Consider the following 27,684-nt stretch of genomic DNA (forward strand, 5'->3'; position numbering starts at 1 on the left):
TTGCTGCTCACACTGGCTCTGCTCTACCCTGTCCACGTTGCAATCCTTATAGTTGTATTTGGCAGATATTTTCCCTAAAACTCAATCACACCTACCACGTATCATGTATATTTTCTGTCACTAGGCTTCTCTTTGGCTGTGTCCCTGGCAGTGTTATTACCCTTGCCGAGAACTGACATTTCGCACAGTTTAGCATCAGCTCATTCAGCTGCATCCCACATGTGCTTTAGCTCATCACTGTGCTTCAGGCGGAGCCGAACAGCAGTGAGGGTACAGAGGTGTGTGGGGCACAAGCCTGGAAACCCCCAAGCGGGTCCCCTCCAGTCCCGCGGCTGCAGGGACCTGCGACCACAGGCTGCTCGTCCTTCCCGCTGCTCTGGTCTCAGCTCAAGGGCTCTAAGTGGCAGTTTCGGGCTCCACAGATGTCACCCCCTCAGATCCCCATCTTCCTGTGCATCCTGTGACAGCGTTTGGTCACGCTCACAGCAAAAACATATCCTCCCCAGCCAAAAAGCGGGTGGATCGGCAGCGCCCTGCGCTTGGCACGGGCAGGACCTGTGGGACGTCCACAGTTCTGGATCCAGTGAGGCAGATTCCCCAGTGCTCTTAACAAGGACGAGGACAGAGGCTGAGGAATAGCTGCGGCAAATCTTGTTCCTCTGAGTTTCTCAGCCAACACGGCTCACTGAGAGCATTCAGTTCACGCGGTCGTGGGTGGCTGGGGTCTGGCCATGAAGGCTACTCGTGAACTTTCTAACCTTTGGCCTTGCATGCTGCATTGGCCGGGGTTCAAACTGCTGGGTTGTAGCCCGAGGGATTAAAAACAGGTGTTCGCCCAAAATAGCGCCTTAAACACGCAACAGCATCGCTTCGATTGGCTCTCTAGCCCGCCACTCCTCATTCTCACCTGCTGATTGGCCGGAGCGCTGGGGTTTTCAGCAGCTGGCACCGCCCCCCATCTCTTAAGAGCGGGACGGCGGCTGCGACAGGAGCGGTCTGAGGAGCTGCTGGGACCAGGTAGGGACCTCCCGTCGGTGGGAAGGGGGAGGGTCCCAGCACAGCCTGGGCGGGGGGTGCAGGAGAGGAGGGTTGGGGGCCAAGGGCTGGGCTCTGTGCTCCCCGAGCCCTCTGCCTGCCTCTGCCTGCCTCTGCCTGCCTCTGCCTGCCTCTGCCTGCCTCTGCCTGCCTCTGCCTGCCTCTGCCTGCCTCTGCCTGCCTCTGCCTGCCTCTGCCTGCCTCTGCCTGCCTCTGCCTGCCTCTGCCTGCCTCTGCCTGCCTCTGCCTGCCTCTGCCTGCCTCTGCCTGCCTCTGCCTGCCTCTGCCTGCCTCTGCCTGCCTCCCTCCCCTGCCCTGTCCCTGAGCCCGCTGCCCGTGTCTCCGTCAGAGCAGGGACAGGGCAGTCTGCTCCTTCCTGACCCTGATTATTATTACAGGATAGTGGGTGGTACTTGAAATCAGCTGTATCAGGTAAAAGAAATAAACCTCCTGATCTACTGTGTTCTCATCATGTTTTCTGCGCTCTCCCAGTATGAAGGTAACAGTTGTGGTCAGAAAACTACATCTGGGCCTGGCTGGAAATCGTTTTTGCCAGTGCAGATAATGCTTTGTGTCGAAGATTCCACTACTTACAAGGAAGGAGGTTTCCTGTCTCGTTTGCCTGTGGGACAAGGGGAGAAGAACAGATTCTGTGACACAGATGGGAATGTGGACGAGCCCCTGGGTCCCCAGTGCGGATGGGTGTCCCGCCACCCAGAGCTGCCTGGGCAGACAGACAAAGGGACGGGCAGAGGACGTGTGGGTGAGTGCAGGGCTGCCCCTGTGGCCTGTTGGGAGGGGACAGTGTCCTGTGGCAGTGTCACCCCACAAGGACTGGGGCTGGCAAGTGTGACGCTTCTTCCAGCTGTCTGGGGGGTGAAACAGGCTGGGGGTCCCTCCTGCCTTCCCTGGGCAGCTGGTGTGGGGGTGGTGGGGACACAGGGGCTGTGCCTGCTCTGGGACAGCAGCGTCCTCACTGCCGGTGGCTTTTCCTCCTCCAGGCGAGCGGTGCGTGCCCCGTGGAGTGTGGGTCCTGGTCCTGGCTCTGGTTCTGCTCCTGGTTTTGCTGCTGGCTGCTGTGCTGTCAGGTGAGGGAGCAGCGGCTGCCTGTGTCCGTCCCTGGGTGCAGAGCCGTGTGTGCCGCCGGCAGCCCAGCCGGGCTGTTCCCCTGGGGCGTCTGCTCCCTGGGGGTCCCTGGCAGCAAAGGGGGGATCCCCGTGGGGGGAGCCCGGGGCTGCCTCCTTCCCTGCCCCCCGGAGCCGTGTGCCCTGGTCCCTGGGGAGTGGAATCCTTTGAGCTTCTCCCTTCCCTCTGCAGAAGGAAGAGCTGGAGCGAGAGCGACTGTGGTGCTGGGCTGTCCTGACGACTGGGTTGGGTACCGCAATGTCTGCTACTACCTGTCGAGCACGGAGCAGGAGGGGAGCTGGGAGTGGAGCCAGGAACGGTGCTCCTTGCTCGGGGCCTCGCTGGCTGTGCTGGAGAGGGAGTGGGAAACAGTGAGTGAGGGGCGGCTGTGGGTGTGTGGGGGTGCAGGGGGTGTGGGTTGGGCGCAGAGCTGCGGCAGAGCAGGACCAACCCGGCCAGCCGGGCTGGGGAGCTCCTGCAGAAGCTCTGGAGCTTGGCAGAGCAGCCGTTGCGTGGGAGGGAGCTGCTGCCATCCCGGGGCCTGGGGTGGGGCTGGGACAGTGACTCACTGGGGCGGCAGCAGCTCCTGACTCTTGGCTTCTCTCGTTCCTGCCCAGGAGTTTCTCTCACGCCTCAGGGGCAACATTGATTACTGGCTTGGGCTGCGGAGACGGGACGGGCGGCTGCAGTGGGTGAACGGCAGCAGCTTCAACCGCACGTGAGTCCCGTTGCGAGCCAGGGCCGTGGGGAGACCGTCCTGCGGTGGGACGTGGCTGCGGGGACTGTCCTTGCAGGCAGCCCTTGTCCCCTCCTGCTGCCTGAGGGGACAGCCGCTCCCCCAGGGTGCCAGCGCTGTCTGTGCTTCTTGTTGCAGGTACCTGGTGTACGACCAAGGCGAGTGTGCATTTTTCAGTGACCGTGGTGTTATGATTTCAAGCTGCTCACGGTCCCGACCATATCTCTGCAGCAAGCCCCAAGCTATCATATGAAAGAGAGGATGGAGAAAGGACCTTCTCCATGCTGGGACCTCCACAGCGTCGCCTCTTCCAGCAGCACAGGGTGACCTGGGGATGTTCTTCGCTCAGCTGCAGCTCTGGATTTCTCCAGGTCTCAGTAACAACTCGCTGCCTGGTCTCAAGGAGAGGGACCTGCAGGAGGGGCAGACACTGGGGATGGTGATATCTGACTGTGTGGATTGGGAGCCTGGGTTGTACGTGGAACTGGTTTCTTTCTCCTGGGACCACTGCAGCACTCGTCTTGCTTTTCTCACAGTTCTCCTGAATCTGGTTTTGCACTGTGGTGATGGAGCTCGAGGTGCTGCTGCCAGATGAGATGGGCGCAGGGAGCTCGGCCCATCTCCCCAACCCTGTGCTGGGACGTGAAGTGACCTCCTGTGGCACCTGTTACTGATACAGACCCTGTTGCTGTTATTTTGCTATTTTTTTAAAATTAAAACATGGTAAACAATCACGTGTGTCCCTTCTGTTCCTAACAGTGCTTGTTGAAAGCCACTGTTCTCCCCATCAGCCCTTGTGTTCCTGCGTACGGGGGCTTGTGTGCCGCCCCCCCAGAAGCTGCTGCCGCAGGAGCCCCAGCAGCAGCTGAAAGCAGCCGTGGGCGTTGGGGACAAACCCACCTGCTGGTGGGTGAACAGACCTCCCTGCGTCCCCCGCGAGCGGTGGCTGTGCGGGAGGGCCCCTTCCCAGTGCTCCCAGTCCGTCCATCCTTGAGCTTTCCAGTCAGGGGCAGATTCCAGCAGGGCTGGGGATGCTGTTGGGACAGTCCCAGCCCATTTTTATTTGCCTTGTTCTTCCTTAGCTGTGAAAACCCTATTTGTGGTGGCTTCTGCCGTGGACAGAGGTTCCTCTTTCTTATATTTCTTCCCCATGACCTTTGTTTGTTTTGTTGTTATTTCCCTTCCTATATGTCACAGAGCAACCCACAGGTCAATTTTAGGGACCACAAGGTCCAAAAACAACTTTTATTAGACCAGCGAGGCACAGGGTTTTAGCACTCCAAATGTGACTTAAATACAGGTTTGGATATCAGTGGAGGAAATTGAGAGGGGCAGCCACTAATACAACAGGCGGTCCACAGAGTGCATGCACGTGGCTTCACCAAAACAATGCCGGGGCCGTCCCGGAGGAGTACACACTTGCCTAAGCACGGTGTGGGATTATTTTTATAGAGATACACGTACTCGCAGTGAGTACGGAAAGTGTGCACTCGTGATTCCGCGAGAGTTATTTTACACGTGCAAATGTGCACGGAATCCTACACGTGCTTAAGTGGAAGCACGGGAGGAAAATATACTCGCGATTGTGCGAGGGGCTCTCGGCCGCCACTCGCGATTGTGCGAGGAAATAAAGTACTTGTGCAAATGTGCATGGAAAGAAAATATACTCGCAATCCTGCGAGAAGTTTTACTCACACCGTGGCGGCGAGGCAAGCGGAGTCTCCATCCCGGGGAGGGGGCTCTCCTGGCGGCAGTGGCTAAGCTCGTGCTCCAAGAGACCCGCGGCAATGGGCGGAGTGTCGACGAGAGTCCCGTTTTGTTATCTGATCAGACCTGACTGTAGGCATTGTATAAGCTTCTCTGCACCCCCCACACTGAGTGTGGGTGCCCCTGAAGCCCTCAAACATCCCCCACACTGGGCGCGGCCCAGTGTGCCTTGGCACTCCCTTCTTCTAATGTCCCAGGAGCCAGGGTGCTCTGGGCCAGACAAAAGAAGCTGTTAGCCTCAAATAGCAGAGGAAGAGGGAGATGTGCTGTGCTGCAGGAGGGACGGGGAATTGCAATCTGTCACACCGAAGCAGTCACGTCACTTCACTTCCTCTCGACCTTTGCCCCATTCAGGCTGAGAGTCCAGCTCAAAGAGAGAATCCCGCACATCAGAGCCGGGTTCAGGCTGCGGTGGGTGAAAAGTGGGAGACGTAGGATCACATCCCACTTTTTGAGGCGCCTTTTTCCCCCAGGTCAGGGTTGCTCTGGCTTTTTGGGGCTGCAGCAGCTCAATATGACCTTGATGGACGTGGCAGCTGTGATAAGCTGCCCTTCTCATCGCACCTTTTGATGCTGTGAACCGCAGCCCCCCCTTTGTCATAAGGGACACAGCACAGTTAGCGAGGCTGGCAGCTCTGCAGCATCTCTGGGAGCTCGGCTTTTGCTGCTTTGCCTCTGTGCAGTCAGATTAGATGCAGAAAAGCCTTTAAAACCTGCAGACCTTTAAACTAAAGTGTGTGTTGCTGGTCGAGAAGCCGCAACCCTTCCTGTGTTTGACGTTTCTCAAATAAAATTTCCTAACATATCTCCGCAGGGTTTTCTCTACCTGCTCTGGTCACAATCGAGCCCCTTCGTGTGCTCACATTGCCCAGGCTGGAAACCACTTTCCCCTAAAAAGGGATAAATACCTAATTTGGGGCTGTTTCAATAGGTCCTGACAGTTTGTTTTTTCCTCTCATTGGGGTTGAAAAATCCTCGCATGGGATTTCTTCCTCGGTGCAGAAAAAGATGAGCGAATCTTCCAAAGCAACCAGTAAACGTGTCATTTCCCACCTTTATATTTTCTATAAGTTTGGGGCTGTGTTTTCACTTTTGACCTTCCCCGCCCTCCAGTTGCTCCAGTCCCGCTTCCCAAAGGGAGCAGCTGAGTGTCTCTTGGAAATGCCTTGAAAACAAGGAACGAAGAGAAACAGCTTGATTTCTTGAGCTTTTTGGGCCATTTTCCATCTTTCCCCTCAAAGGGCTCATTTCTAACCCCTTATTTCCAGAGTCTCCCGGGTTTTTTTGGCAAAGCAGCAAAATGGTGATGTGCTTTAAACCCAGGCTGGAAAACCAGTGAAATTACAGGGAAACTGGTAAAAGTGGCGATGCTGGGATAGGTTTGGGTGGGGAGAAGCAGTGACCGAGGCAAGAAAACACCTTTCGAGCAGCTGAAGGGAGGAGATAAGGGTGGAATGGATCTGGTTTTATTTATTCCATAGGAATCCCGATTCTCGCAATCCTGGTAGGAACATTCTGGGAGATCGCGGATCATTCTCGCCACGACACCTTATTTCTCGTGCAAAATGACCCATTTGGACAGAGCGGAGCAAGGTCTGGAACGGCCCATTTGCCGAACTGTGGATCTTGGGTTTGTTTGTGCCTTTTTTCAATTATTCAAGGTGTCTTGTTTGGTACCTTAGAAGAATATGGCTCAACTTTGAATAGAAAAGGCTTAACGTTGTCAGGAGCTGCTTCCCTTGATGAGACAAGCACATTTTCCCTGGCTTAATTCAGCATAAACGGCGTAAAGTTTCATTTTCGGGCTGACCAGCGCATCGCATGCGCTTTCTTGCAACCTCGCTGCGCTTGCCGAGCGCTCAGAGGCTCTTACTTCTCCCCGCAGAGCTCTGGCCTGGAGAGGAACTTGCGGAGATAAACCAGAGGAGCGAAAAACCGCAGAAAAGCCGGTTTTCTCCGGGCTGGATGGGCCGCGTTGGAGCCAGAGGCACCGCTGGTGATCCTCCTGCCTCTCCCGCTATGGCCGAGGAAATTGTCCATGTTGACCTGGATATCAGGTCTGGAAGGTGCAGCAGGAAAGTGCATTCGCTTCCTCAACCTGGCAGTAAGTGCACTGAGGGTTTTTTGGGGGGATATTTACTTTCTGGCTGTGGTTGTGCTGGGAGGCTCCTGCCCCCCAAGCGGGAAGGGAAGGGCCCGTGGCTGTGGTGAGTGATGGAGGATCCCGTCTGCTCTTTGTGATTCCTTCAGTAGTTTTCTCTTGAAATGGTTTTAGGGTTTGTTTGAAATGGGGTCGGTGTTGCCCGAGTCCTACCAGGACCTTTGAAATGCTGCTTTTCTGCCCGCGGCCACCACGTTGTCCCCTTACACCTCCCTCACCCTTCCTCCTGCGCCTGCTCTGCCTGCAGCGAAGATTTAACTCCTGCTCTTTCCCCTCTGGAAGAGATCTCTGCGTGGTGACGGCATCTTCAGGCAGCATCCCACAACGTCTTTTTCTTTGCAAGAATTCCATGATTTGCACCAAACACACCCCTTTTGAGCTCAAAGGACTCTGCCAGACCCACCACCTGATGTTAAGGTGGAATCGGATGTTCCTCCCTTGCTGGTGTATTCTGAAGCAGATGACGAACCTTTGCTGGTCCAGGTGAGCTCTGGCTTTGGCCAGAAGCATCATCCTGCCCTCCCATCTTGGTCCACCTCTACCCTTGGCTTCTAGTGACTTTACAACATCCAGGAAATTCCCAATTCTTGCATATCTGGGTAGAACCAACACAACTTCATCACGCGCATCTTTTCCCCAGCGCCAGCAGGATTGGGAGGAGGGTGGCGATGGCAAAACATGGACAACCAACCAAAGCTGTAGAACGACCAGCAGCAGCACCACAGCGGGATTTTGGGGAGAAAAGAGCCCGAATCTGCGCTGCAGGTCTGGCTGGCTGGATGCGGGGCTGGGACAGGGCTTTTCTCCCAACAACTCCTTTCCCTTGCAGCATCGAGCTGTCCCCGGTGGCACCGAGCGGCTCTCTGCGCCGGCTGGACCGGGAAACTCATCTTCTGGGTGGCCCTGGTGGCGATGGGATGCTCGTGTGAGTAGATCTGTTTGTTGGCACGGGGACAACCAAAGGACAATCCAGAGAGGGGACCATCCGAAGAGAGGGTCCCTGCTCTGGGGGTGCTGGCTCAGGTGCTTGTGTAGGAGGCAAATCTGCTTTTTATGATCAGCGGTGGATCTTGGTGAGGAGATCCTTCTCCAAAGGGGGAGGGGATCCAATGGATCTTGTGCTGGGAAGGGTCTTGGGTGTGGATTTGAACTTCGGGGATGGATCTGTCAAGCGTTTGGCACACGGGTATGGAGGGAAGAGCAAAGGGATGAGGCTCAGCTCCCTTTGTGGCTCCGAGAGCTGCAGAACGCAGGTGATGCTCTGAGGATGCGGGAGCGATTTGGGTACCAGCTCTGAGCCAGTGGCTTTGTAGGGATCTGCTGTCCCTGCTGTGGGGTGGAACTGGGACCAGCAATGATCTGGGGCTGGTGGTTTGAACTTGTGTGGGCCCAGAATTAGGGAGAAACCCCCAAATAAATCTGCTGGAAGCCTTTTGTGCACACTGCAGCTGTCTGTGATTGCGCTGTGCTGTGAGGGGTAGTCAGAAGGTGGTGCAGAGCCCCTCACCCTTGCGCCAGGCCCTCTGGGCTGCACAGATGGGGCTGGCACAGCTGGTTTGTGCACTAGAGGCCATTTCCACAGCGGTCAGAGGCTCCCGGGCTCTCTGCAGCCGGCCGGGCTGATGGCTCCGTATCTCGTGCTCCATCTCGCGCAGGGGTGCAGGGGCCACATCCTGTTGGCAGCGCAGAGCAGCAGCGGGTGAAGGCGGTTGCAGGCACGGGGTTGAGCTCAGAGGTGGGGACCCCGTACCCAAAACGGGGAGTCTGCTCTGGGCTGCGCCCCGAGGCTGGTTCCCACCCCCATGAGATGCTCAGATCGAGGCCTGGGCTGAGCTGAGACCACAGGAAGGGTGAGGGGGGCTGGAGGGCTCCGAGCACCCACTTTGTGTGAGGATCCAGCCCAGACGCTTCCCTGCAGCCCCCAGGGACCAGTGCACGTAGATCTCGGTGGTATCGTGCCTGGGGAGCCCGTCCCTCTCCCCTGCTCGCTCCGTCCCTTGCAGTTCTGCACCAGCAGCCGGAGAACCCAGAAAGCTGCAAAAACGGGAGCGGGAACGCAGGAGATGGCAACAGCACCCTGGAGAAGATCCGCTCAGAGCTGCGGAAAGAGCTTTGCTTGCCAAATCTGCAAGGTAACGCCAACCACAACGCATCTCCACACTGTCTGCTTTCCCAAAACCCTGCAGCACCCCCAAACTGGAGAAGCAAGTGAAGCTCAGGCCATCCCCGTGTTCCTGGGGAGCCAGCAGGACTTAAACTCTTGTCCTTCTTTGGATGGGCAGGGGACAAGGTGGCTTCTTGGTGGCTGCAGATGGCACTGCCTGTCTTTCAGAGGCTGGGGGGTGCAAGATCTGCCCCAGGGGCTGGATGGCGAGTGGGACCAAGTGCTTCTGGGCTGCTGATGGGATGCGCTCGTGGAGCGAGAGCCGGGGGGACTGTGCGAGTCGGGGGGCCGAGCTGCTGATGCCAGGGGACGAGGACGAGCTGGTAAAGGGACCGATGGCATCGGGGATGTGGGACGGGTCCCGGGGCTCAGCACCCACCCCTGTGCACAAACCTCTGCGGAGCCTTGGCCGGTGTCAGTGTGGGGGACACTGGTGGGGCTCGGGGCTGCGTGGGGACAGGCTGGAGCCTGTTTTGGGATGGCGATCAGTGACACATCAGTGTCACCACCTGCCCTCTCCCCCAACACAGGATTTCCTAAACCAAATCATTGGGAAACCCAGCAGCTACTTCTGGATCGGCCTCTCCCGCCCCTCTCATGAGAAGGGCTGGACTTGGCTGAACGGCTCCCTCGTGGACTGGCGCCGGTGAGCGCTTGGGGTGCGATGGGTGTCGGGATGGGGGCACCCCAGGGACCCTCGTGCTGTGACACAGGATCTTCCTGCAGCTCCAGGTTCTGGCTGAGCCGTTGGTCTGGAGAAAGCTGTGCGGTGCTGAGGGGGAACAGCATCGCGTCTCAAAGCTGCAGCTCAGGATCTCACTGGATCTGCCAGAAAGAAGGCACCCAGCTCTGAGAGGGCAGGAGGGGCACAAAATGGGCCAACAGCAGGAGAGACACCTGGGAACGGGCCAGGATCAGGCCCTCGGTGGGGGCTGTGGTACTGGCATTGCTCAACAGATCTGCACCAATTAATTATGACGTTAATTTGGCTCCGTGTGGTGTTTCCAAGCAAGTTTGCTCATGGGGAGGGGTGGAAGGAGCATCCTGCTGTACCAGAGAAGGCTCCTCGTGCACACCTGCCCTCGTACACACGCTTGTGTATGCACACCCTCGTGCACACCCTCGTGCACACCCTCGTGCACACCCTCGTGCACACTGTACCCATCCCTTTCTGTCCAGGGGGGAGGATTAAGAAGAAATAAAGCAATCCAAAAGTAAACACGCGGCAGGTGAACTGCTGCGAGGCAGCGCCTGGGCCAGACCCAGGGAGCGCGAACACCCAGACCCCAGTTTGCTGACCGAGGAGGGGGACAGGGGACATGGACATGGGGGTGGCTGCAAGTCTAAGCCACAGCTGCCACATCGGGGTGACGGGGAGGAGATAAGAGCATCTCCCTATAGAATAAACCTCCCAAAATAGCGCAAACCTCCCAAAGCAGTTTCCCCAGCTCAGAGCGAGCTGCGAAGCTCGGCGGGACTGCCCCATGTGCTGTGTGGTCTGAACTGGGCGCCTGGGGGTGGGTGGACTGGGAGCACTGGGAAGGGCCGTTTGCAGCAGCCCTGGTGTCACGCAGCCCCCTCGTTGCTCTCGGGGGACACGGGGAGGTTTATTCACCCTCCAGCCAGGTTGGGTTCGTCCCCAGCAGCCCCACGGCTGCTTTCGGCTGCTTCTGGGGGGATCAGGACTTGGGGGGCCCCCAGAGCCCCGTAATGCAGCCTTGGATGAGGGAACACACCCCTGTGGGACACTGGGACATCCCGAGCTCCTCCCGCCTGCAGCGATTCCTCCCACAATCAAAACAGGAGCTTTGTGCCAAAGAGAAGAGAAGAGAAGAGAAACCAGCATCTTTATCAGGTACAACCCCCCTCCCCAGCACCACTTGTGCTTTCTTGATGATTTCTCTGCAATTCTGATGTGGGTGGGGGAAATTTGGTATCACCATCCCACTGCCGAGCCTATAAATAGTTGTGTTTGCTGCCTTTGGCACCAGCAGTGGTTTGGTGACGTGTTTGCCGGCCATTCTTCATGCTGACTGTGGAACGAAACCATGTACTTCACAAGGGGAAGAGGCCTTGGGGGGGGAACCGGCAGATATTCATGTGTAGGGAGGGCAGGTGGGATCTGTCGCCTGGAAATCCCCCGTGTCGCTCTCCTGGCTGGTGGGTACAGAAATGCTGACGACGGGCAGCGAGAGCTGCGTGCGGGGATGTTTTTGAGCTGATGCCGTCCCCGCTGCCCACGCTCCCCTGCGGTTTCTTTTCCTGCTGGAATTTATGGCAGCCGCTGGTTTAATCCAGAAAATGAGTGTGAGCGTATTTACTAAGGTCGGTGAGGAGGAGCTGGGGGAAGGAAAAAGCTGCGAAGGGGGAAGATCCATCTCTGGCTCCATCCCCTCTTTTCCCCTGGGCGGAGGACACAGCGGCACCGCCTGCAGCTCCCGCTGGGGCCGGAGGGAGCAGGGGAAGGTCAGTAGCTTTAAATCCTGCAGTTCAATTGTCTTTGAGCCGACCTGCTTTGTTTTGATGCTGTCGCAGCATTTCCTCTGGTCTTTATTTCCACTCGGAGGCCACTCTGAAGCCGAGTATTCCCCTGTGTTTCTATTTGTGGCCGGAGACAAGAGACGCCCACCCGTTGCCACCTGGGCAGGACAATCCAAGGGAGCCCAACCCGCCCCACCTGCTGCTGGGGCACCGCGCCGTGGGCTGAAAAGCTTGGAGTGGGTTGTAAGGGAGCTGAGAGCTGAAATTTGGGGCTTCCAGACATTTGCCCCCCCCGGCCTTCCCTGGGACCAAGCGGTGAATTACGGAGCACGAGCTGGGTAAAAACCTGAAGGAAAGAGGTTTGGCCTTGAGCCTAATTCTTGGCTCGATAAATATGTACAATGTTTTACTGAATCATGTTACTGCTGCTCGTGCCCGTATCTGGCCTCATTCCTTGGAGCAGTGCATTACAACATGGAAAAAAACCAGTTTTTCGAGGTCTTTAGTCATCACATCAGCAGCAGAACCGCAATCGGAGCTGAATCTCGTCCCGGCAACCACGGGACTTGCTCCTGCTGTACCCACAGGGTCCAGCTGTTGAGAGCAATTAAGCACGACTTTTCTTGCTTGAGCTGAAGCACTTGGACCAGAGTCTGTGGGTCCGTAGGATGCAGATGCTGGCAGGGGTTGAGGGATGAACCCTCCCGGGGTCACACAACCGACACTATTCCCTCCTTTGTGGAGGGGACGTGGGTTTTGTTCTCGTGGGGCATTTTTTGTGCTGGGAAGGTGTTCCTGCTCCCTGCGGCGCTGTTTCCCGCCTGGAAGATGCTCAGCCGCCGACCTGAGGCCAACAGCAACACCACTGAGTTTTCCTTTTGCTCTCTGATGCAGGTTTGATGTCCGGGGAAAGGGACAATGTGCCTATATCAACCAGGACGGGGTCAGCAGCGACTGGTGCTCCCAGACGAAATTCTCTGTCTGCAGCCACCGGCAAAACCGGCCCAGCGCCATTCAGAACGATTCAGAAACCCTCCCCAATTTCACCTGAAATTTCCCCCTCGGCAGAGGGGATCAACCACAAGCTGCTATTAACCCTCCGCGACATGTTAGCAATGGTGCAAATTCATTTTGGTTTTAGGTTACAAAAGCAGAAACGCCTCACAACGCTGACACAAAGCTGAGACCAAAGAATCCTCACTCGGGTTTGACCACAAGTGTCTTTCCAGCGTTTGCAGCTGCGGGGACACTCGGGGACACTCGAGGGGTTTGGAAAACTCCCCACTCTGCCGCTGCCACCCCACGGAGCTCAGTCCCGCTGGTTTTCCCGTCCTCGGCATTGTGTGTGTTGGTTTTGGTTTTGGTTTTGGTTTGGTTTTATCTGGGTTTGGAGGATCTGGAGGCAATGGGCAGAAATACAAAGTGGAGACCCCGACCTCAGCAAGGAGCCCCAACCGCTGCTCTGGGATGTGTTTTGGCGTCCCGGTGAATTACCCAGCGCTGAGTTTGTCCTGGTTTTCCTGGTCATTTCCTCCGGCTTAAATCTCGGTGGCTTTTTTCTGGCAAACCCACTGCAGTGGAGCGCTGCAGATGTGGGAACGCAGCTGCCCCCCCCGAATCGCGGCACAAGCCTTCGCCTGGACGGGACCCAGCACCGGAGACCTGGGGAGCACCGGGACGGCCATCAGCCTGGCGCCGTGCATCGCGCGTTGTGTGTTCAGTTACAATAGTTATCTCATTACAGTGTTTTCCTCCCACAACCTGAACCGGCACAGCCGCTGTCAGCTCAGCTGATGGTACCACCCTCTTGTTTTTCCAACTGTTGGGGAAGCAGAACTATCGGCAATCCCGTGCTCACCCCAAAAGATAATTACCCCTCCCCACACCCCCATGTGTGTACTAACAAATATTAGCTCGGTCGGATCGATTGCAATTTGCACATTATTGCACTTTGCATTTGGGTATATAATAGGAATAAGGGTTTAATTGCTTTTTTCCCTCTCTTCTCCCTGTTTCGCAGCTGGGCTGCAGAGAACAAACCCGTGTTGCTCTGGTTTCTCTGTGCTCCTATGAGCGTTGCTGCTGCCTCCAGGGGGATTTTGGGGGCAGCCGGGTCTGTGCTGAGCATCGCGCTGGAAACATTTCCCCTGGGCCGGGGCTGTTGGAACCTGCTCGTGAACCGGAGCGAGGGGCACTCACAGGGCTGCTTGTAACGCGGATCCGTCCCACCAGCTCCACTCCTGCCCGCGCGTCTGGTCGATGCTCAGCCCCATCCAGGCTCCGGAGCTGGTTCTGGTCATCTCCCCGATGAAAGCCTGGGAGAGGAGAAGAGACTCAGAGGTGATCGCATGGCAAAGAGACCTGATCCTGCCCATGAGGGTCTGGTCGGGATGGGCCCGGCACATCCCGGTTGCTGACTGGGGGCTGGAGGGGTTGGTGGGTGCTTTGGAAGAGATGGGAGTGTGGTCTGGAGATGACGGGCAGGGCTGGAGACATTCACACCCGATCCTGTGTGATCTGCTCTGGTGACCCTGTGTTAGCAGGTGGGTTGGAATGGATGATCTCCAGAGGTCCCTTCAACCCAACCAGCCTGGGACTCTGTGTATGATTCGGTGAAGCAGGTTTTTTTTGGGGTGGCAGAGGAGCCTGGAATCTCATATATGGGGCAACATGTATTTGCCCTTTTCCCTTAACCTCACCTAAGTTCTGATTTATGTTTTGAGGCTCTTTTTCCCCCTGAAATAATAGAATCATTTTGGTTGGAAAACACTTGCAAGATCATTGAGTCCTACTGTTCCCCCAGCCCTGTCCCTGCCTCACATCCTGAGAACCTCATGTCCGTCTGTCCAGCCCCCCAGGGCTGGTGACTCCAGCACTGCCCTGGGCAGCCTGTTCCAATGCCCCACAGCCCTTTGGGGAAGAAATTGTTCCCAGATCCAACCTCAACCTCCCCTGGCGCAACTTGAGGCCGTTTCCTCTGCTCCTGGCGCTTGTTCCTGGGGAGCAGAGCCCGACCCCCCTGGCTCCAAGCTCCTTTCAGGCAGTTCAGAGATCAGAAGGTCTCCCCTCAGCTCCTGTTCTCCAGCTGAACCCCCAGGTGCCTCATCCTGACCCATCACACTGGTTGTGTGGGCTCAGGCGCTTTGCCAGCCAGGAAGGAGAAAGCTCAACCACAACGTGGCTTTTTGCCAAAAGAAAAGCTTTAAAAAAGCTAAAAGCAGAGGTGTCGCTTGGGCCCTTCCCGCCGCAGTTACGCACCTTCTCCTCCGCGCTCTCCAGCACCACCAGCTGAGATCGCTGGTACCCGCAGTTCTCCGCCGCCTCCTCCCAGGTGCTGGTTTTTGTGGACACCCAGTAGCACTTGGCTGCGAACGGCTGCCAGCCGGCGGGACAGAGCCGGCAAGCCGAGGCGCCTGCGGCAGAGGATGAGTGTGAGCGCTGCTCCAGCCCCTGGGCACCGCGGGGCGAGGGGCAGGGCTGGGGGCACCGGGCTCTTGCACCCCCCTTGGGACACTTGAGGCTTTTCCTGCCCTTTGAGCCCTTCCAGGTGCATTTTTGGGGAATGTGGACTCTGCCCGTGCTGGAAAAATGTCCCTTGGTAATGGGGGAAAAGCAAGAGAAGCAATAGAGGAAGGTGATGGGCACAGGGTGGGGCAGGGAGAGGGCGATGGGGATGGGGACAGCAATTGGGACGACTTGGGAGTCCTGCGGTGTTTTCCCAATGTTCCTGGCCTTGTTGTCCCCCTTCCACATGGAAAAGGGGCAACATGGCGAGGTCCCCAGCACCGAAGCTGTGGGTGATGCTGACCCGCGGTACCTGTGACGTTGTGGCTCCCTGGCTCACACAGCCGCTGTCTGAGCTGCAGCTGGAAGCAATTCAAGGAGCATTTGAACTCCGGGACGTCCCGGCGGCTGCTGGTGACCAGGCAGGTTTCCCAGGAGCATTTGCTGGCTGGGGTCTCCATGTCCTGGCTCAGGACGGGGCCGTTTCCACCTGAAATGAGGACGGGTCTGACCCGCACATCGTGCTGCTGTGTTGGGACCGGAGGACGCAGCCGCTGGGGTGACCCCTTGTGCAAAGCAGCTCTTGGGGACGGAGAAAGGTGCTGCCTGGGGACGGGACTCTGCGGGAGGACCCCTGGGGTCTCTGAACCACCGTCAGGGTGGAGAAAGGGACTTATATCAGGACAGGCTCCAAAACCAGACAAATCAGCCCGTGAAGGACACACTGGCAGCTTTTCCCCTCCCGCCCCGTGGGGATCGCTGTGCAGAGCTGGCCCAGGAGCTGCTCCCTGCTAGAAATACAGGAGGAACCTGCTCCGGCCCAGGCAGGGGCTGGGCTGTGATGGTTTGGGGGAGATCGTCACCGTTCTGGGGTGACAGACCCTGCCGCTCACCCTGTCGCTGCAGCAGCCACAGCACGACGCCCGTCAGGACCGCGGTCCCGACCCATCCGGCTCCCAGCAGCGCCCAGTACCAAGGACCTGCAACAGCGACCAGAACTGGGAGTGAGGGAGGAAGCAGCTTTTCTGGGCTCTTTTCCCAGTTTTCGATGCCCTTTGTTTCAGGAAACTTAGCGGGAAAACCTTGCGAGTGCCTGGAGGAGCCATGGAGCTGAGAAAACCCACAAGCTGCTTTGCCTGCTTGACCGGGGAAGCTGCAGCGAGCGAAGCTGCAAAGCCTGAGCCTGGGAGCTGGGCTGCTCTCCTCCTTGTGCTGCACCCGGGGGGCTCCGGGGGTGGGGAGGACCCAAAGCAAAGCCCTTGGGATGCTTGAAGAGATGGGGAGAGGGTGCAGGTCGCTGCGCGGCTCCTGCTCAGCCTTGTTGAGCTGCTAAAAACGACCAGGACATGAAGCCCTGTGTGAAGGGGCGGGGTGTCCTTGGGGTCGGCTGTAGTTTTGCTCCCTTTTCAAGAAAATTGGGCTATGGGAAAGGAATCTGCATGCGCTACCGCTCTGTGCCGGGCTGGAGATGGGCAACGAACCCACTCCAAGCAAAACATTGGGTTTTGGCCACCGTCAGCTCAGGAAAGCGCTGGAAAAGGCCCAGAAAATCCATTGTCCCTGTGCTTCCCTGCAGGGCAGGGGTCTGGCAGCACCGGGACACCCGCTCCTCCAACCCCCACCCATCACCGACCCCACGGGGCCGGGACGAGCGGAGCAACAGCACCCGACACGCTCACTCACCGGGAAGCTTCGCGCGGGCGCCGGGAGCCGAGCGCGGCGGCACCTCTGGCCTGGCGTAGACGGTGGTCAGCGCCACGGCCGGCCCCTGCCCTCGTGGCATTAAGAGTCAGACTTAAAGGTTCCTGTTGTCCCCACCCTGGAGCAAAAGCGAGCTCAGAGACCTGCAGCAGCGGTGGTTCCTGTGGCTGCAGTCACAGCTCAAACCCCACACGCGTCGCCGTGCCCCGGCTGTCACGTCCCCCGCGTCGCGCTCTGCTCTTCTGCTGGCTGCACCGGCCCCCGAGAGCTGCTTCCCAACCACAGCTGCTGCTTTCCAGACGTTGAAGTGACCTGGGGGGAGAAGGGGAGGTGTCTGAAGGTCTTTACCCATTGGGGAAAGCGGGTTCCTCCTCCTGGTGCCAGAGGCATGCCGGTGATGACATGTACTAATATATATGTATATCTCGATAGTTCTCTATTTCCTACCTGCTTTTAACCAGCAGCAGAGATCAAGGATGTGACTCACTTGCGATGTGCAGGGGGCTGGTTGATTTTGGGTTGGTGTTATTTGAGCAGCTCTTTGGGTCTGTCTTGGCGCTGCCAGAGGCGAGAGGAGCAGAGCTGCTGGTGGGAAACGCCAAACCCGCTGCATCCAGCCACAGCCACGGCCACGGCATTGTTCGGTCCTTCTAGGGGCAAATTTGGAGAGAGTCCACGTGGTTTCGTGCTCCTGCAAATGCTCAAAATGCAGCATTAAAAATCCTCTCTGGAAAAAGAGGTGACAACAAAAAGCAGACATGTTCCCCCTAACAAAATAAAGGAAGAGGTATAGCATACATTTTATTTTCAAGGTGCGGTTTGGCTCATTAAGTGTTGGATCTTGTGGCTGATCCCCTGCTTCAGCTGCTTACAGGGGGATACATCACCCTCTCTCATCCCCCTTGCTCTTCTCATCTTATTTTGCTTTGTCCTTCTCTCTTCTTTCCGTCTTTCTTTCCTTTCCCAGGCCAATGTGTTTTAGCACAGGACAAAAGTGCTCCATTGAGTCCAAATGTCGGGGTTCACGTCATCAAGTTCTCACTGGCCCCTGCAAAAGGAACCTGAAAAAAAACACCAAACACAAAACCCAAAAAACCCCAAACAAACCAAACAACTCAACACAAACCACAAGATTTATTACATAATATTATATAATATATGTGCATCCCAAAGCAATTCCTCAGTGCACACAGGCAAGTGACTGGCAGGGACCCTCAGCACCACGTCGAACACTCTGTGCGGGTGTTTCTCTCCATTTCTCTCAAGGGCGAGGAACAAGCTCATGAAACTTTCTCCCCGGGCCGGGCTGGGTCAGGACGGGCTCTGCTGGAAAACCCGACGTGCGGCCTTTGCCAATGCGGACAGAGCCCTCGTGTGGGAACCAAAGATCCTGCACACCCAGCCCGGCTGGGAAATCAAACTGCACACAGAAACGATCACGGAATGATCAGGAACAACATGAATCATAGAATCATTTTGGTTGGAAAAGCCCCTCGAGCTCATGGAGTCCAACCATAGCCCACCCCTGGCACTGCCCCATGTCCTGAGAACATCATGTCTGTCTGTCCAGCCCTCCAGGGATGGTGACTCCAGCACTGCCCTGGGCAGCCTGTTCCAATGCCCCACAGCCCTTTGGGGAAGCAACCGTTCCCCTGACCCACCCCCAGAGGCTCTGAGCCCCCTCCCGTCTGACTGGAAGGGCTGCAGCATCCAAGCTCTCCCTTCCATCCCGTGCGACAGCTCCACCTCGCCTGCCCTGCCCACCGCTCCTGCCCAGCCCGGACCCTCCTGCCCAGCACTGCAGGCGTGGGACTCGTCCCACCAAGTCCCCCCGTGCCAAGGATGTCCCAGCTCTGGGAACGGCCCAAGGCTTCCAGCCAAAGGCACTTGCAGCCCCAGCCCCTGGGAGCCGCCCGTGGGGGCCGGGGGCAGCCCAGCCCCCCTGAACCCTTTCCCTGCCCAGGAGGAGCTGGGGAGGCTCTTGGGCGGGGGCGGAACACGGGGAGCCCCAACATTCCATCCCGCGACACCACAAAGAGTCCTTAGTAACCACCAGCCAGAGGGACGATGGCGCAGCCACCACTGCGGCTCCCAGCTCGTGGCTCCCAGGACCCCCCGGTTTTTGGGCCCCTGCAGCCATTCATGCTCCCCCAGAGCTTCTGCCCCCCAGGTAGGGACCAACCGCGACCCCTGCAGCCTGGGACGCTCCTGGGGGCAAGAGCGGAGGTGAGCGCCGGCCATGGCTCCTGTCTCTCTTGCAGGCTCAGCACCCCGGTGCCCACTGCCCGGGCAGGAGCAGCCCTTCCCCGCAGCCTGGGCACCCCCGGCCCCCCAGGCCCCACCAGCAGGTACGGCACCCCTGTCTGCTCGGACACCCCGGCACCTTCGGCCCCTTCGCCATCCCCGACCCCGGGCACTCCCAGCACCCACCACCCCTGTCCCCCGGCACATACGGCACTGGGCAGAACCGGGGCCGTCGGCGATGGGGCCGGCTCGGGGGTGCCCATGGAGGGTCCCTCCGGCCCAGCACGGCTCCCTCTCCCCCACACAGGGCTGCAGAGAGCGCCATGCGGCTGCTGGTTCGACCCGCGGGTGTTCCAGTACCAGTGGGCCATGCCCTTTGGCCACCAAGGCACAGCGGTGGCCCCAACCCCGGTGTTGATGCTGACGCCCATCCCCGGCTACCAGCACATCCAGGGGCAATGGGCACAGCCCTACAGTTCCAGCACGGCCACCGCCGCGGGGACACCTGGCGTCAGGAACATCCCCGGGAGGAGCAGCAACGTCCCCACCAGCTCCTCTGCTGCTCCCCAGTACCAAGCCCAGGAAGACCCAGCAGCGCTCCAGGATGTCACCGAGGAGATGCTGCTGGAAGAGGCCCATCGGCTCTTTGGTGTCTCCCGGGATGCCGTGGGGGTCACCGAAGACAGTTCCAGCAGCGGCCCCCCAGCTCCTGACCCTGCGGAGCCTGGGGACCTGGGAGCCAGCCTGGGCATTTCTGATGAGGAGCTGATGGAGGAGGCCCTGCAGCTCCTCGGATGCCCCCCGGCCATGGGGCAGCTCTGCCAGACTGGTGCCAGCAGCAGCCCCACGTCTGGGGACACTGGGGACACACAAGGACGTGAGACTCTGGTGGGCCCAGCTTCGCCCCTGCTGCCAAAGCCCGACACCACCCATGGGCACGAGGGGCCACTGCGACCACTCAACATCTGCAGCACGGCCACCACCGTGGGGACACTGCCAGGCAGCACCAGCCCCCTGGGCAGCACCAGCCCCCCCAGCACCTCTGCTGCCCCCCACCACACAGCTCCTGGGGACACGGTGGGACACGGTGCCGCTGTCCAAGAGGTGCCACTGGAGGAGGCCCTCGAGATCTTCGGCTGGTCCCTGGACGTGCTGGGGGTGGCCCAGGACACTCCCGCCAGCAGCCCCAGGCCAGGGGAGCAGCGGGGGCAGAAGCGGGGGCAGAGCCCCTCGGCAGAGCCCCCCAGCAAGCGCAGGGCTCTGGCAGCGAGCAGGGGGCTGGGAGGGGGGAATTAGATCAGAGAACACCAGGGGTGGGGGTTGGGAGACGAGGGGTGTAGTATTTGGGGGTGGGGGCCTGGGGTATGTGGGAGGGGTGCGAGTGTGTTTGGGGTCTGGGGGGTTGGAGGGTGTGGGAGGAGGGTGGTGGGTTTGGGGTGGGGGGTCAGGTTAGCTCTGGGACCTTTTCTCTTGTTTTTCTGTATTAAACCTTTTTTGTCCAGAACTGCTCCGTGTCTGTGTGGGAGGGGGAGGGAGCGCAGGGGGCACCGGGAAACGGCCCCAAGAGCTGCAAAAGCCCCAGTGAGCCCAAGTCAGAGCCCATGAGCCCCCAAGGGCCCCGAGCCCCCCCAGGGCTGAGTCACCGCCAGCGGGACAGGCAATGCCCCATGTCCCCTGTCCCCTTCCCCAGGGGAAGCCGCCCTTTGGCGGGGGGAGCAGGACAGACGGCTCCCTGCGGGACTCACGGACACGGCCCCACGCAGGAAGCAGCTCGGAGCCCCTGGGACAGGGACAGACCTGGGGGGCCGGGCGGGGACGGACACACAGACAACAGGGGCTGCAACGTCTTTGGAACACGAGCAGCGTCCCCTGCAGCGGGGACAGGGCTGGGGGCAAAGCCCTTCAGAGCCTCAGGACAATCAGGCCCTTCCTCGGGTCCCAGCGCTCAGCTCCAGAGCCCGGCTGTGCCTCCTGCCCACCGAACAACCCAAATCACCCAGAATGGCGAGGGAGGGGCTGCAGGGCAGGGACCCTCCTGCCCTTGTCTGGCTGCACCTTGGGCAGCTGCAGGACCAGGAATGCCTGCAAATACAATTGGAAAGATAATCAAAACCCAAAGTTTGTTCATAAGTGGGGATTCCAAACGCCTCTGAAATGCTTACAGCCTTGGCGCACCCACCACCCCTCCCAGAAGCCTCTTCCAGTGCTTGACCACCCTCTCCGCAAAGAAATGGCTCCTCGCGTCCAGTGTGAAGCCCCTCGTGCAGCTTCGCCCCATTCCCAGGCTCCTGTCCGGCTCCAGGAGCAGAGCTCAGCGCCCCCCCCTCCACGGCCCCTCCCCAGGAAGCTGCCGAGCCGGGAGGGGTCGCGCTTTGACCCCAGCAGCAACTCCAACCCACGACAGCCGCTCGCTCACTGCCCACCCACCCGCGGGGGACAGGGCACGGGGACACTCGGGCTGGACACGGACACGCTTTAATGAGGCCACGGAATAAGACTAATGCGCTACTAGTAATATGATATATACAGTGAAAAGTCGACTATAAAATAGGAGATCTTAACTGCAACTCCTCACAAAGTGCGTCCCAGCGAGCAGCCGGTCCCGGCAGCAGCACCTGGTCCCCACCAGCCGATCCGGAGAGAGAAGAGACAAAGGCAGCAAAGGCCCAGAGGCCTCTGCAAACGGCACGATGGCAAAAGGCCCCACTAAAGAAACCCCAAACAGAACCGCACCGGAACAGCAGAACCCGGACGGCTGTCTGTCCGTCCCTGCCCGTCCCTCCAGCCACAGCATCCAAATGTCCTGCAATGCGAAGCCTGAGGCCAAGCGCACGGAGCGTTCTCATTGGTGGGTCTGGGGGTCAGTCAGGGGCTGCCCCGCCCTTGGCCCCTCCCACCCGTGGGCGGAGCTCAGAGGCCTTGGCTGCCAGCGCAGAGCCTGGAAACATCAGCTCTGTCCGGGGTCGGGTCGTTGTTCTCCCGCCGCATCAAACTGCCGCGCTGGCCTCGGAACAGAAAGGTTTCTGACGGCGTGAAGAGCGGGAACTGGCTTTGGGTCACACAGCACAGGCTGGGAGGGCGTCTGTGCTGCCGGGCCCTGAGAACTTGTGACAAGAAGTTCTCTCGGTCGCTGCCATCGCTCCAACGTTTTCTTCAGATCTCCTGTTGCCCTGACCGCACTTAATAAAGCCCTTCTTGGTGTGTGACACGGACCCCACCGGTTCCAGCTCCACTCGAGCTCTGCCCTTTGGTGCCGTCTCCCCACACCCATGACCGACGGCTCCGTCACCTTCCTGCCCAGCCTGACCTGGCTCCAGAGACGGTGAATTCCGGTCTCCTCCGGAGCCGGGCCAGGAGTTCCCTGCCCAGCCAAGCTGCTCTTGTGCCGCTCGCTTGACGTCCCGCCAGGGGAACTGCCGGCTCCGGAGCTTCTCCACGGGGCGTCTTCAAGCCTGAGCAGCACTGGCCGACTCCTGAGCCCTGGGCGATGGGCAGCAGCCACCCAGTGCAACCTCTGCTCCGTTTTCCATCCCCTGACCCTCCCCCAGAGGCTCTGAGCCCCCTCCCGTCTGACTGGAAGGGCTGCAGCATCCAAGCTCTCCCTTCCATCCCGTGCGACAGCTCCACCTCGCCTGCCCTGCCCACCGCTCCTGCCCAGCCCGGACCCTCCTGCCCAGCACTGCAGGCGTGGGACTCGTCCCACCAAGTCCCCCCGTGCCAAGGATGTCCCAGCTCTGGGAACGGCCCAAGGCTTCCAGCCAAAGGCACTTGCAGCCCCAGCCCCTGGGAGCCGCCCGTGGGGGCCGGGGGCAGCCCAGCCCCCCTGAACCCTTTCCCTGCCCAGGAGGAGCTGGGGAGGCTCTTGGGCGGGGGCGGAACACGGGGAGCCCCAACATTCCATCCCGCGACACCACAAAGAGTCCTTAGTAACCACCAGCCAGAGGGACGATGGCGCAGCCACCACTGCGGCTCCCAGCTCGTGGCTCCCGGGACCCCCCGGTTTTTCAGCTCCAGCAGCCCCTACAGCCATTCATGCTCCCCCAGAGCTTCTGTCCCCCAGGTAGGGACCAACCGCGACCCCTGCAGCCCGGGACGCTCCTGGGGGCAAGAGCGGAGGTGAGCGCCGGCCATGGCTCCTGTCTCTCTTGCAGGCTCAGCCCCCCGGTGCCCACTGCCCGGGCAGGAGCAGCCCTTCCCCGCAGCCTGGGCACCCCCGGCCCCCCAGGCCCCACCAGCAGGTACGGCACCCCTGTCTGCTCGGACACCCCGGCACCTTCGGCCCCTTCGCCATCCCCGACCCCGGGCACTCCCAGCACCCACCACCCCTGTCCCCCGGCACATACGGCACTGGGCAGAACCGGGGCCGTCGGCGATGGGGCCGGCTTGGGGGGGCCCATGGAGGTTCCCTCCGGCCCAGCACGGCTCCCTCTCCCCCACACAGGGCTGCAGAGAGCGCCATGCGGCTGCTGGTTCGACCCGCGAGTGTTCCAGTACCAGTGGGCCATGCCCTACGGCCAACAGGGCACAGCGGTGGCCCCAGCCCCTATGTTGATGCTGACGCCCATCCCCGGCTACCAGCACATCCAGGGGCAATGGGCACAGCCCTACACTTACAGCACGGCCACCGCCGCGGGGACACCTGGCGTCAGGAACATCCCCGGGAGGAGCAGCAACGTCCCCACCAGCTCCTCTGCTGCTTCCCAGTACCAAGCCCAGGAAGACCCAGCAGCGCTCCAGGATGTCACCGAGGAGATGCTGCTGGAAGAGGCCCATCGGCTCTTTGGTGTCTCCCGGGATGCCGTGGGGGTCACCGAAGACAGTTCCAGCAGCAGCCCCCCAGCTCCTGACCCTGCGGAGCCTGGGGACCTGGGAGCCAGCCTGGGCATTTCTGATGAGGAGCTGATGGAGGAGGCCCTGCAGCTCCTCGGATGCCCCCCGGCCATGGGGCAGCTCTGCCAGACTGGTGCCAGCAGCAGCCCCACGTCTGGGGACACCGGGGACACACAAGGACACGAGACTCTGGTGGCCCCAGCTTCGCCCCTGCTGCCAAAGCCCGACACCACCTATGGGCACGAGGGGCCACTGCGACCACTCAACGTCTGCAGCACGGCCACCACCGTGGGGACACTGCCAGGCAGCACCAGCCCCCTGGGCAGCACCAGCCCCCCCAGCACCTCTGCTGCCCCCCACCACACAGCTCCTGGGGACACGGTGGGACACGGTGCCGCTGTCCAAGAGGTGCCACTGGAGGAGGCCCTCGAGATCTTCGGCTGGTCCCTGGACGTGCTGGGGGTGGCCCAGGACACTCCCGCCAGCAGCCCCAGGCCAGGGGAGCAGCGGGGGCAGAAGCGGGGGCAGAGCCCCTCGGCAGAGCCCCCCAGCAAGCGCAGGGCTCTGGCAGCGAGCAGGGGGGTGGGAGGGGGGAATTAGACCAGAGAACACCAGGGGTGGGGGTTGGGAGACGAGGGGTGTAGTATTTGGGGGTGGGGGTCTGGGGTATGTGGGAGGGGTGCAAGTGTGTTTGGGGTCTGGGGGGTTGGAGGGTGTGGGAGGAGGGTGGTGGGTTTGGGGTGGGGGGTCAGAGTAGCTCTTTGACCTTTTCTCTTGTTTTTCTGTATTAAACCTTTTTTGTCCAGAACTGCTCCGTGTCTGTGTGGGAGGGGGAGGGAGCGCAGGGAAACAGCCCCCAGCCCGGTGTCTGCTGAGTTGGGATCCCCCATTGGGAGAAGGGCTTCACATCCACAGATTTCTCCTCAGTGCTTGTACAATAACTTTTTTGTGCTTTGCCACAGCCCCCGTGGGACCCTCACTATCCTCCAAATCCTCCATGGGCCACCTGCCCTTTGGGGAAAATGGAAAGAGCAGTTAGGCTGGATTTTAGATTCAGACCCGACTTAAGAGAGAAATGTCTTACAATGAGGGTGGGGGGACCCTGGAAGAGGTTCCCACAGGATATGTGGAAGCATTTTAACTTCAGGTTTGATGGAACTCTGAACAATATTATCTAGTGAAATATCTCCCACGTGCAGGGGTTGGAACTAGGTGACCTTTAAAGGTCTTCTCCAGCACAAACCATTCCATAGCTCAAAAAAACCCCAGCAATGGTCCTCAAGGTCCCCCATCTCACCCTGCAAATAGCACCAACACCCCAGACACCAAAGTTATCTGCTAAGACTTTTAATAACCTCAAAGGATTAAAACGTGGCCAAAAGCCCCAGCACAGACTGCCATGGGCCCTGGCTGTGCCACAACATGCACCTGAATTTCAATAAATTCAATAAATTCAAATTTCAATAAATAAATCGCTCAACAGCAGAACAACATGCGCAGAAGTGCTGCCCCCAAACCCCCATGGCCTCCCCACCCCTGGGGGTTCAGCCCCCCCTCCCTGCGGCCCAGGGCCGGGCTGGGCTCAGAGGCGGACGAGGAAGGGCAGGTTGAGGGCAGCGGGGATGTGGAGCTCGTCCAGGCGCAGGGGGGATGCGGCGAAGGGCAGGTGCACGGGGAAGAGGTGGCTGGTGTCCACCAGGAGCTGGCCGGGTCCCCCTCCATACTGCTCCTGCAGCTGCTCCTGTGGGGACACAGGGCTCACGGGCAACATTGATTACTGGCTTGGGCTGCGGAGACGGGACGGGCGGCTGCAGTGGGTGAACGGCAGCAGCTTCAACCACACGTGAGTCCCGTTGCGAGCCAGGGCCGTGGGGAGACCGTCCTGCGGTGGGACGTGGCTGCGGGGACTGTCCTTGCAGGCAGCCCTTGTCCCCTCCTGCTGCCTGAGGGGACAGCCGCTCCCCCAGGGTGCCAGCGCTGTCTGTGCTTCTTGTCGCAGGTACCTGGTGTACGACCAAGGCGAGTGTGCATTTTTGAATGGCCGTGGTGTTGTGATTTCAAGCTGCTCACAGCTCCGACCATATCTCTGCAGCAAGCCCCAAGCCATCATGTGAAAGAGGGGGGGATGGAGAAAGGACCTTCTCCATGCTGGGACCTCCACAGCGTCACCTCTTCCAGCAGCACAGTGTGACCTGGGGATGTTCTTCGCTCAGCTGCAGCTCTGGATTTCTCCAGGTCTCAGTAACAACTCGCTGCCCGGTCTCAAGGAGAGGGACCTGCAGGAGGGGCAGACACTGGGGATGGTGATATCTGACTGTGTGGATTGGGAGCCTGGGTTGTACGTGGAACTGGTTTCTTTCTCCTGGAACCACTGCAGCACTCATCTTGCTTTTCTAACAATTCCCCTGAATCTGGTTTTGCACTGTGGTGATGGAGCTCGAGGTGCTGCTGCCAGATGAGATGGGCGCAGGGAGCTCGGCCCATCTCCCCAACCCTGTGCTGGGACGTGAAGTGACCTCCTGTGGCACCTGTTACTGATACAGACCCTGTTGCTGTTATTTTGCTATTTTTTTTAAATTAAAACATGGTAAATAATCATGTCTGTCCCTTCTGTTCCTCACAGTGCTTGTTGAAAGCCACTGTTCTCCCCATCAGCCCTTGTGTTCCTGCGTACGGGGGCTTGTGTGCCGCCCCCCCAGAAGCTGCTGCCGCAGGAGCCCCAGCAGCAGCTGAAAGCAGCCGTGGGCGTTGGGGACAAACCCACCTGCTGGTGGGTGAACAGACCTCCCTGCGTCCCCCGCGAGCGGTGGCTGTGCGGGAGGGCCCCTTCCCAGTGCTCCCAGTCCGTCCATCCTTGAGCTTTCCAGTCAGGGGCAGATTCCAGCAGGGCTGGGGATGCTGTTGGGACAGTCTCAGCCCTTTTTTCTTCCTTAGCTGTGAAAACCCTATTTGTGGTGGCTTCTGCCATGGACAGAGGTTCCTCTTTCTTATTTTTCTTCCCCATGACCTTTGTTTGTTTTGTTGTTATTTCCCTTCCCGTAGCACTCACATCACTCCACTTACTTTTAGCAAATTCAGTGAAACCCAGAGTTGAGATGTGAGGATTTTAAAGTATTTTCTATCTGCAAGTTTACATAAATTCATAGTTTCAGCTTTTAAAAGCTGTTAAACTGAAATTACCAGAAATCTTTTTGATTTGTGTTCTGCTGCCAGGCAAATCTTTCCAGTCTCAGGCTGGGCTTCAGTTCTCAGTCACAGAATCCCAGAATGTCAGGGGTTGAAGGGCCCTGGAAACTCATCCAGTGCAATCCCCCCATGGAGCAGGAACACCCAGATGAGGTTACACAGGAAGGTGTCCCTGGGGACCAGGAAGGCAGCCCTGGGGACTGACCCCTCAGGTCCCTTCTGCTCTTCATCAGCCACTTTCCTTGCAAAACACAGACAATTCAGGACAACTCTGCGGTTTCTCCCGGCACGATGGGAAAAAACCCACATTCATTTTCCTTTTGTCATCAAAAGCATTGTGCTTGCTCTTGAGCAAGTGTAATTTCAATGCAATGCCTGTATATATGAAATATATGAGTAAGCAACGTTTGCTCCCACTACACTGCTGCACAGAAGCCAGTTGTTTTGCACATATTGACAGCATGTACCTTTTACTCTAGATTGCAAAAAATGCATCACCTACACTTTAAATAAAGAATAAGGCTTTAAATCAAGAGCACGGGAGGCAGAGACTGGCTCAGATGCACCTTCAGCCTCGGCTGACACGGCAGTTCTGCCTCAGGCATTAATCCAGGAGTTTCTTTTGCCCCCCCATATATCACTGGCATTACATTATCCAGCAGAAAATACAATCCATGCATGGATAACTTCTGCTCTGTTATTCTGATTTGACATATAAATAAGAAGCCTGTTAGAGGAAATACAACTGAA

At 58.8% G+C, this 27,684-nt stretch overlaps 3 protein-coding genes across 13 annotated transcripts; 2 read left to right on the top strand and 1 right to left on the bottom strand.

Annotated features, from left to right (window-relative positions):
- The first annotated feature begins 871 nt into the window (after nucleotides 1-871).
- Nucleotides 872-26,346, top strand: LOC102084128 (C-type lectin domain family 2 member D-like). Of its 5 annotated transcripts, none has more exons than XM_065042339.1 (7): nucleotides 872-1,017; nucleotides 1,528-1,798; nucleotides 2,037-2,123; nucleotides 2,353-2,531; nucleotides 2,778-2,878; nucleotides 3,035-3,054; nucleotides 3,128-3,628. In XM_065042339.1, exons 2-7 carry the CDS (start codon nucleotides 1,600-1,602, stop codon nucleotides 3,337-3,339), a joined length of 798 nt encoding a protein of 265 aa, XP_064898411.1. In that variant the 5' UTR covers nucleotides 872-1,017; nucleotides 1,528-1,599; the 3' UTR covers nucleotides 3,340-3,628. The 5 variants fall into 5 exon arrangements, 4 of the variants coding, with proteins under 4 accessions (XP_064898411.1, XP_064898410.1, XP_064898409.1 ...); XR_010468256.1 differs by having other exon boundaries at nucleotides 873-1,017; nucleotides 3,035-3,267; nucleotides 3,433-3,628; XM_065042338.1 differs by lacking the exon at nucleotides 872-1,017 and having other exon boundaries at nucleotides 1,049-1,798; nucleotides 3,128-3,267; nucleotides 3,433-3,628.
- Nucleotides 4,773-14,238, top strand: LOC135576484 (killer cell lectin-like receptor subfamily B member 1B allele B). Of its 5 annotated transcripts, none has more exons than XM_065042335.1 (9): nucleotides 4,773-6,256; nucleotides 6,549-6,767; nucleotides 7,654-7,749; nucleotides 8,828-8,956; nucleotides 9,157-9,311; nucleotides 9,519-9,634; nucleotides 9,715-10,843; nucleotides 10,980-11,454; nucleotides 12,364-14,238. In XM_065042335.1, exons 1-7 carry the CDS (start codon nucleotides 6,229-6,231, stop codon nucleotides 9,839-9,841), a joined length of 870 nt encoding a protein of 289 aa, XP_064898407.1. In that variant the 5' UTR covers nucleotides 4,773-6,228; the 3' UTR covers nucleotides 9,842-10,843; nucleotides 10,980-11,454; nucleotides 12,364-14,238. The 5 variants fall into 5 exon arrangements, with proteins under 5 accessions (XP_064898407.1, XP_064898403.1, XP_064898406.1 ...); XM_065042336.1 differs by having other exon boundaries at nucleotides 4,776-6,293; XM_065042331.1 differs by having other exon boundaries at nucleotides 4,774-6,767.
- Nucleotides 10,819-17,804, bottom strand: LOC135575275 (killer cell lectin-like receptor subfamily F member 1). Of its 3 annotated transcripts, none has more exons than XM_065042342.1 (6): nucleotides 16,657-17,483; nucleotides 15,867-15,953; nucleotides 15,278-15,463; nucleotides 14,728-14,882; nucleotides 13,669-13,784; nucleotides 10,819-13,131 (listed from the first exon to the last, which is right to left on the bottom strand). In XM_065042342.1, exons 1-6 carry the CDS (start codon nucleotides 16,754-16,756, stop codon nucleotides 13,008-13,010), a joined length of 768 nt encoding a protein of 255 aa, XP_064898414.1. In that variant the 5' UTR covers nucleotides 16,757-17,483; the 3' UTR covers nucleotides 10,819-13,007. The 3 variants fall into 3 exon arrangements, with proteins under 3 accessions (XP_064898414.1, XP_064898415.1, XP_064898416.1); XM_065042343.1 differs by having other exon boundaries at nucleotides 15,287-15,463; nucleotides 16,657-16,979; XM_065042344.1 differs by lacking the exon at nucleotides 15,867-15,953 and having other exon boundaries at nucleotides 16,657-17,804.
- Nucleotides 26,347-27,684: the final 1,338 nt, after the last annotated feature.

Source organism: Columba livia, chromosome 27 (genome assembly GCF_036013475.1).
Source record: "Columba livia isolate bColLiv1 breed racing homer chromosome 27, bColLiv1.pat.W.v2, whole genome shotgun sequence".
NCBI classification, from domain to species: Eukaryota; Metazoa; Chordata; class Aves; order Columbiformes; family Columbidae; genus Columba; species Columba livia.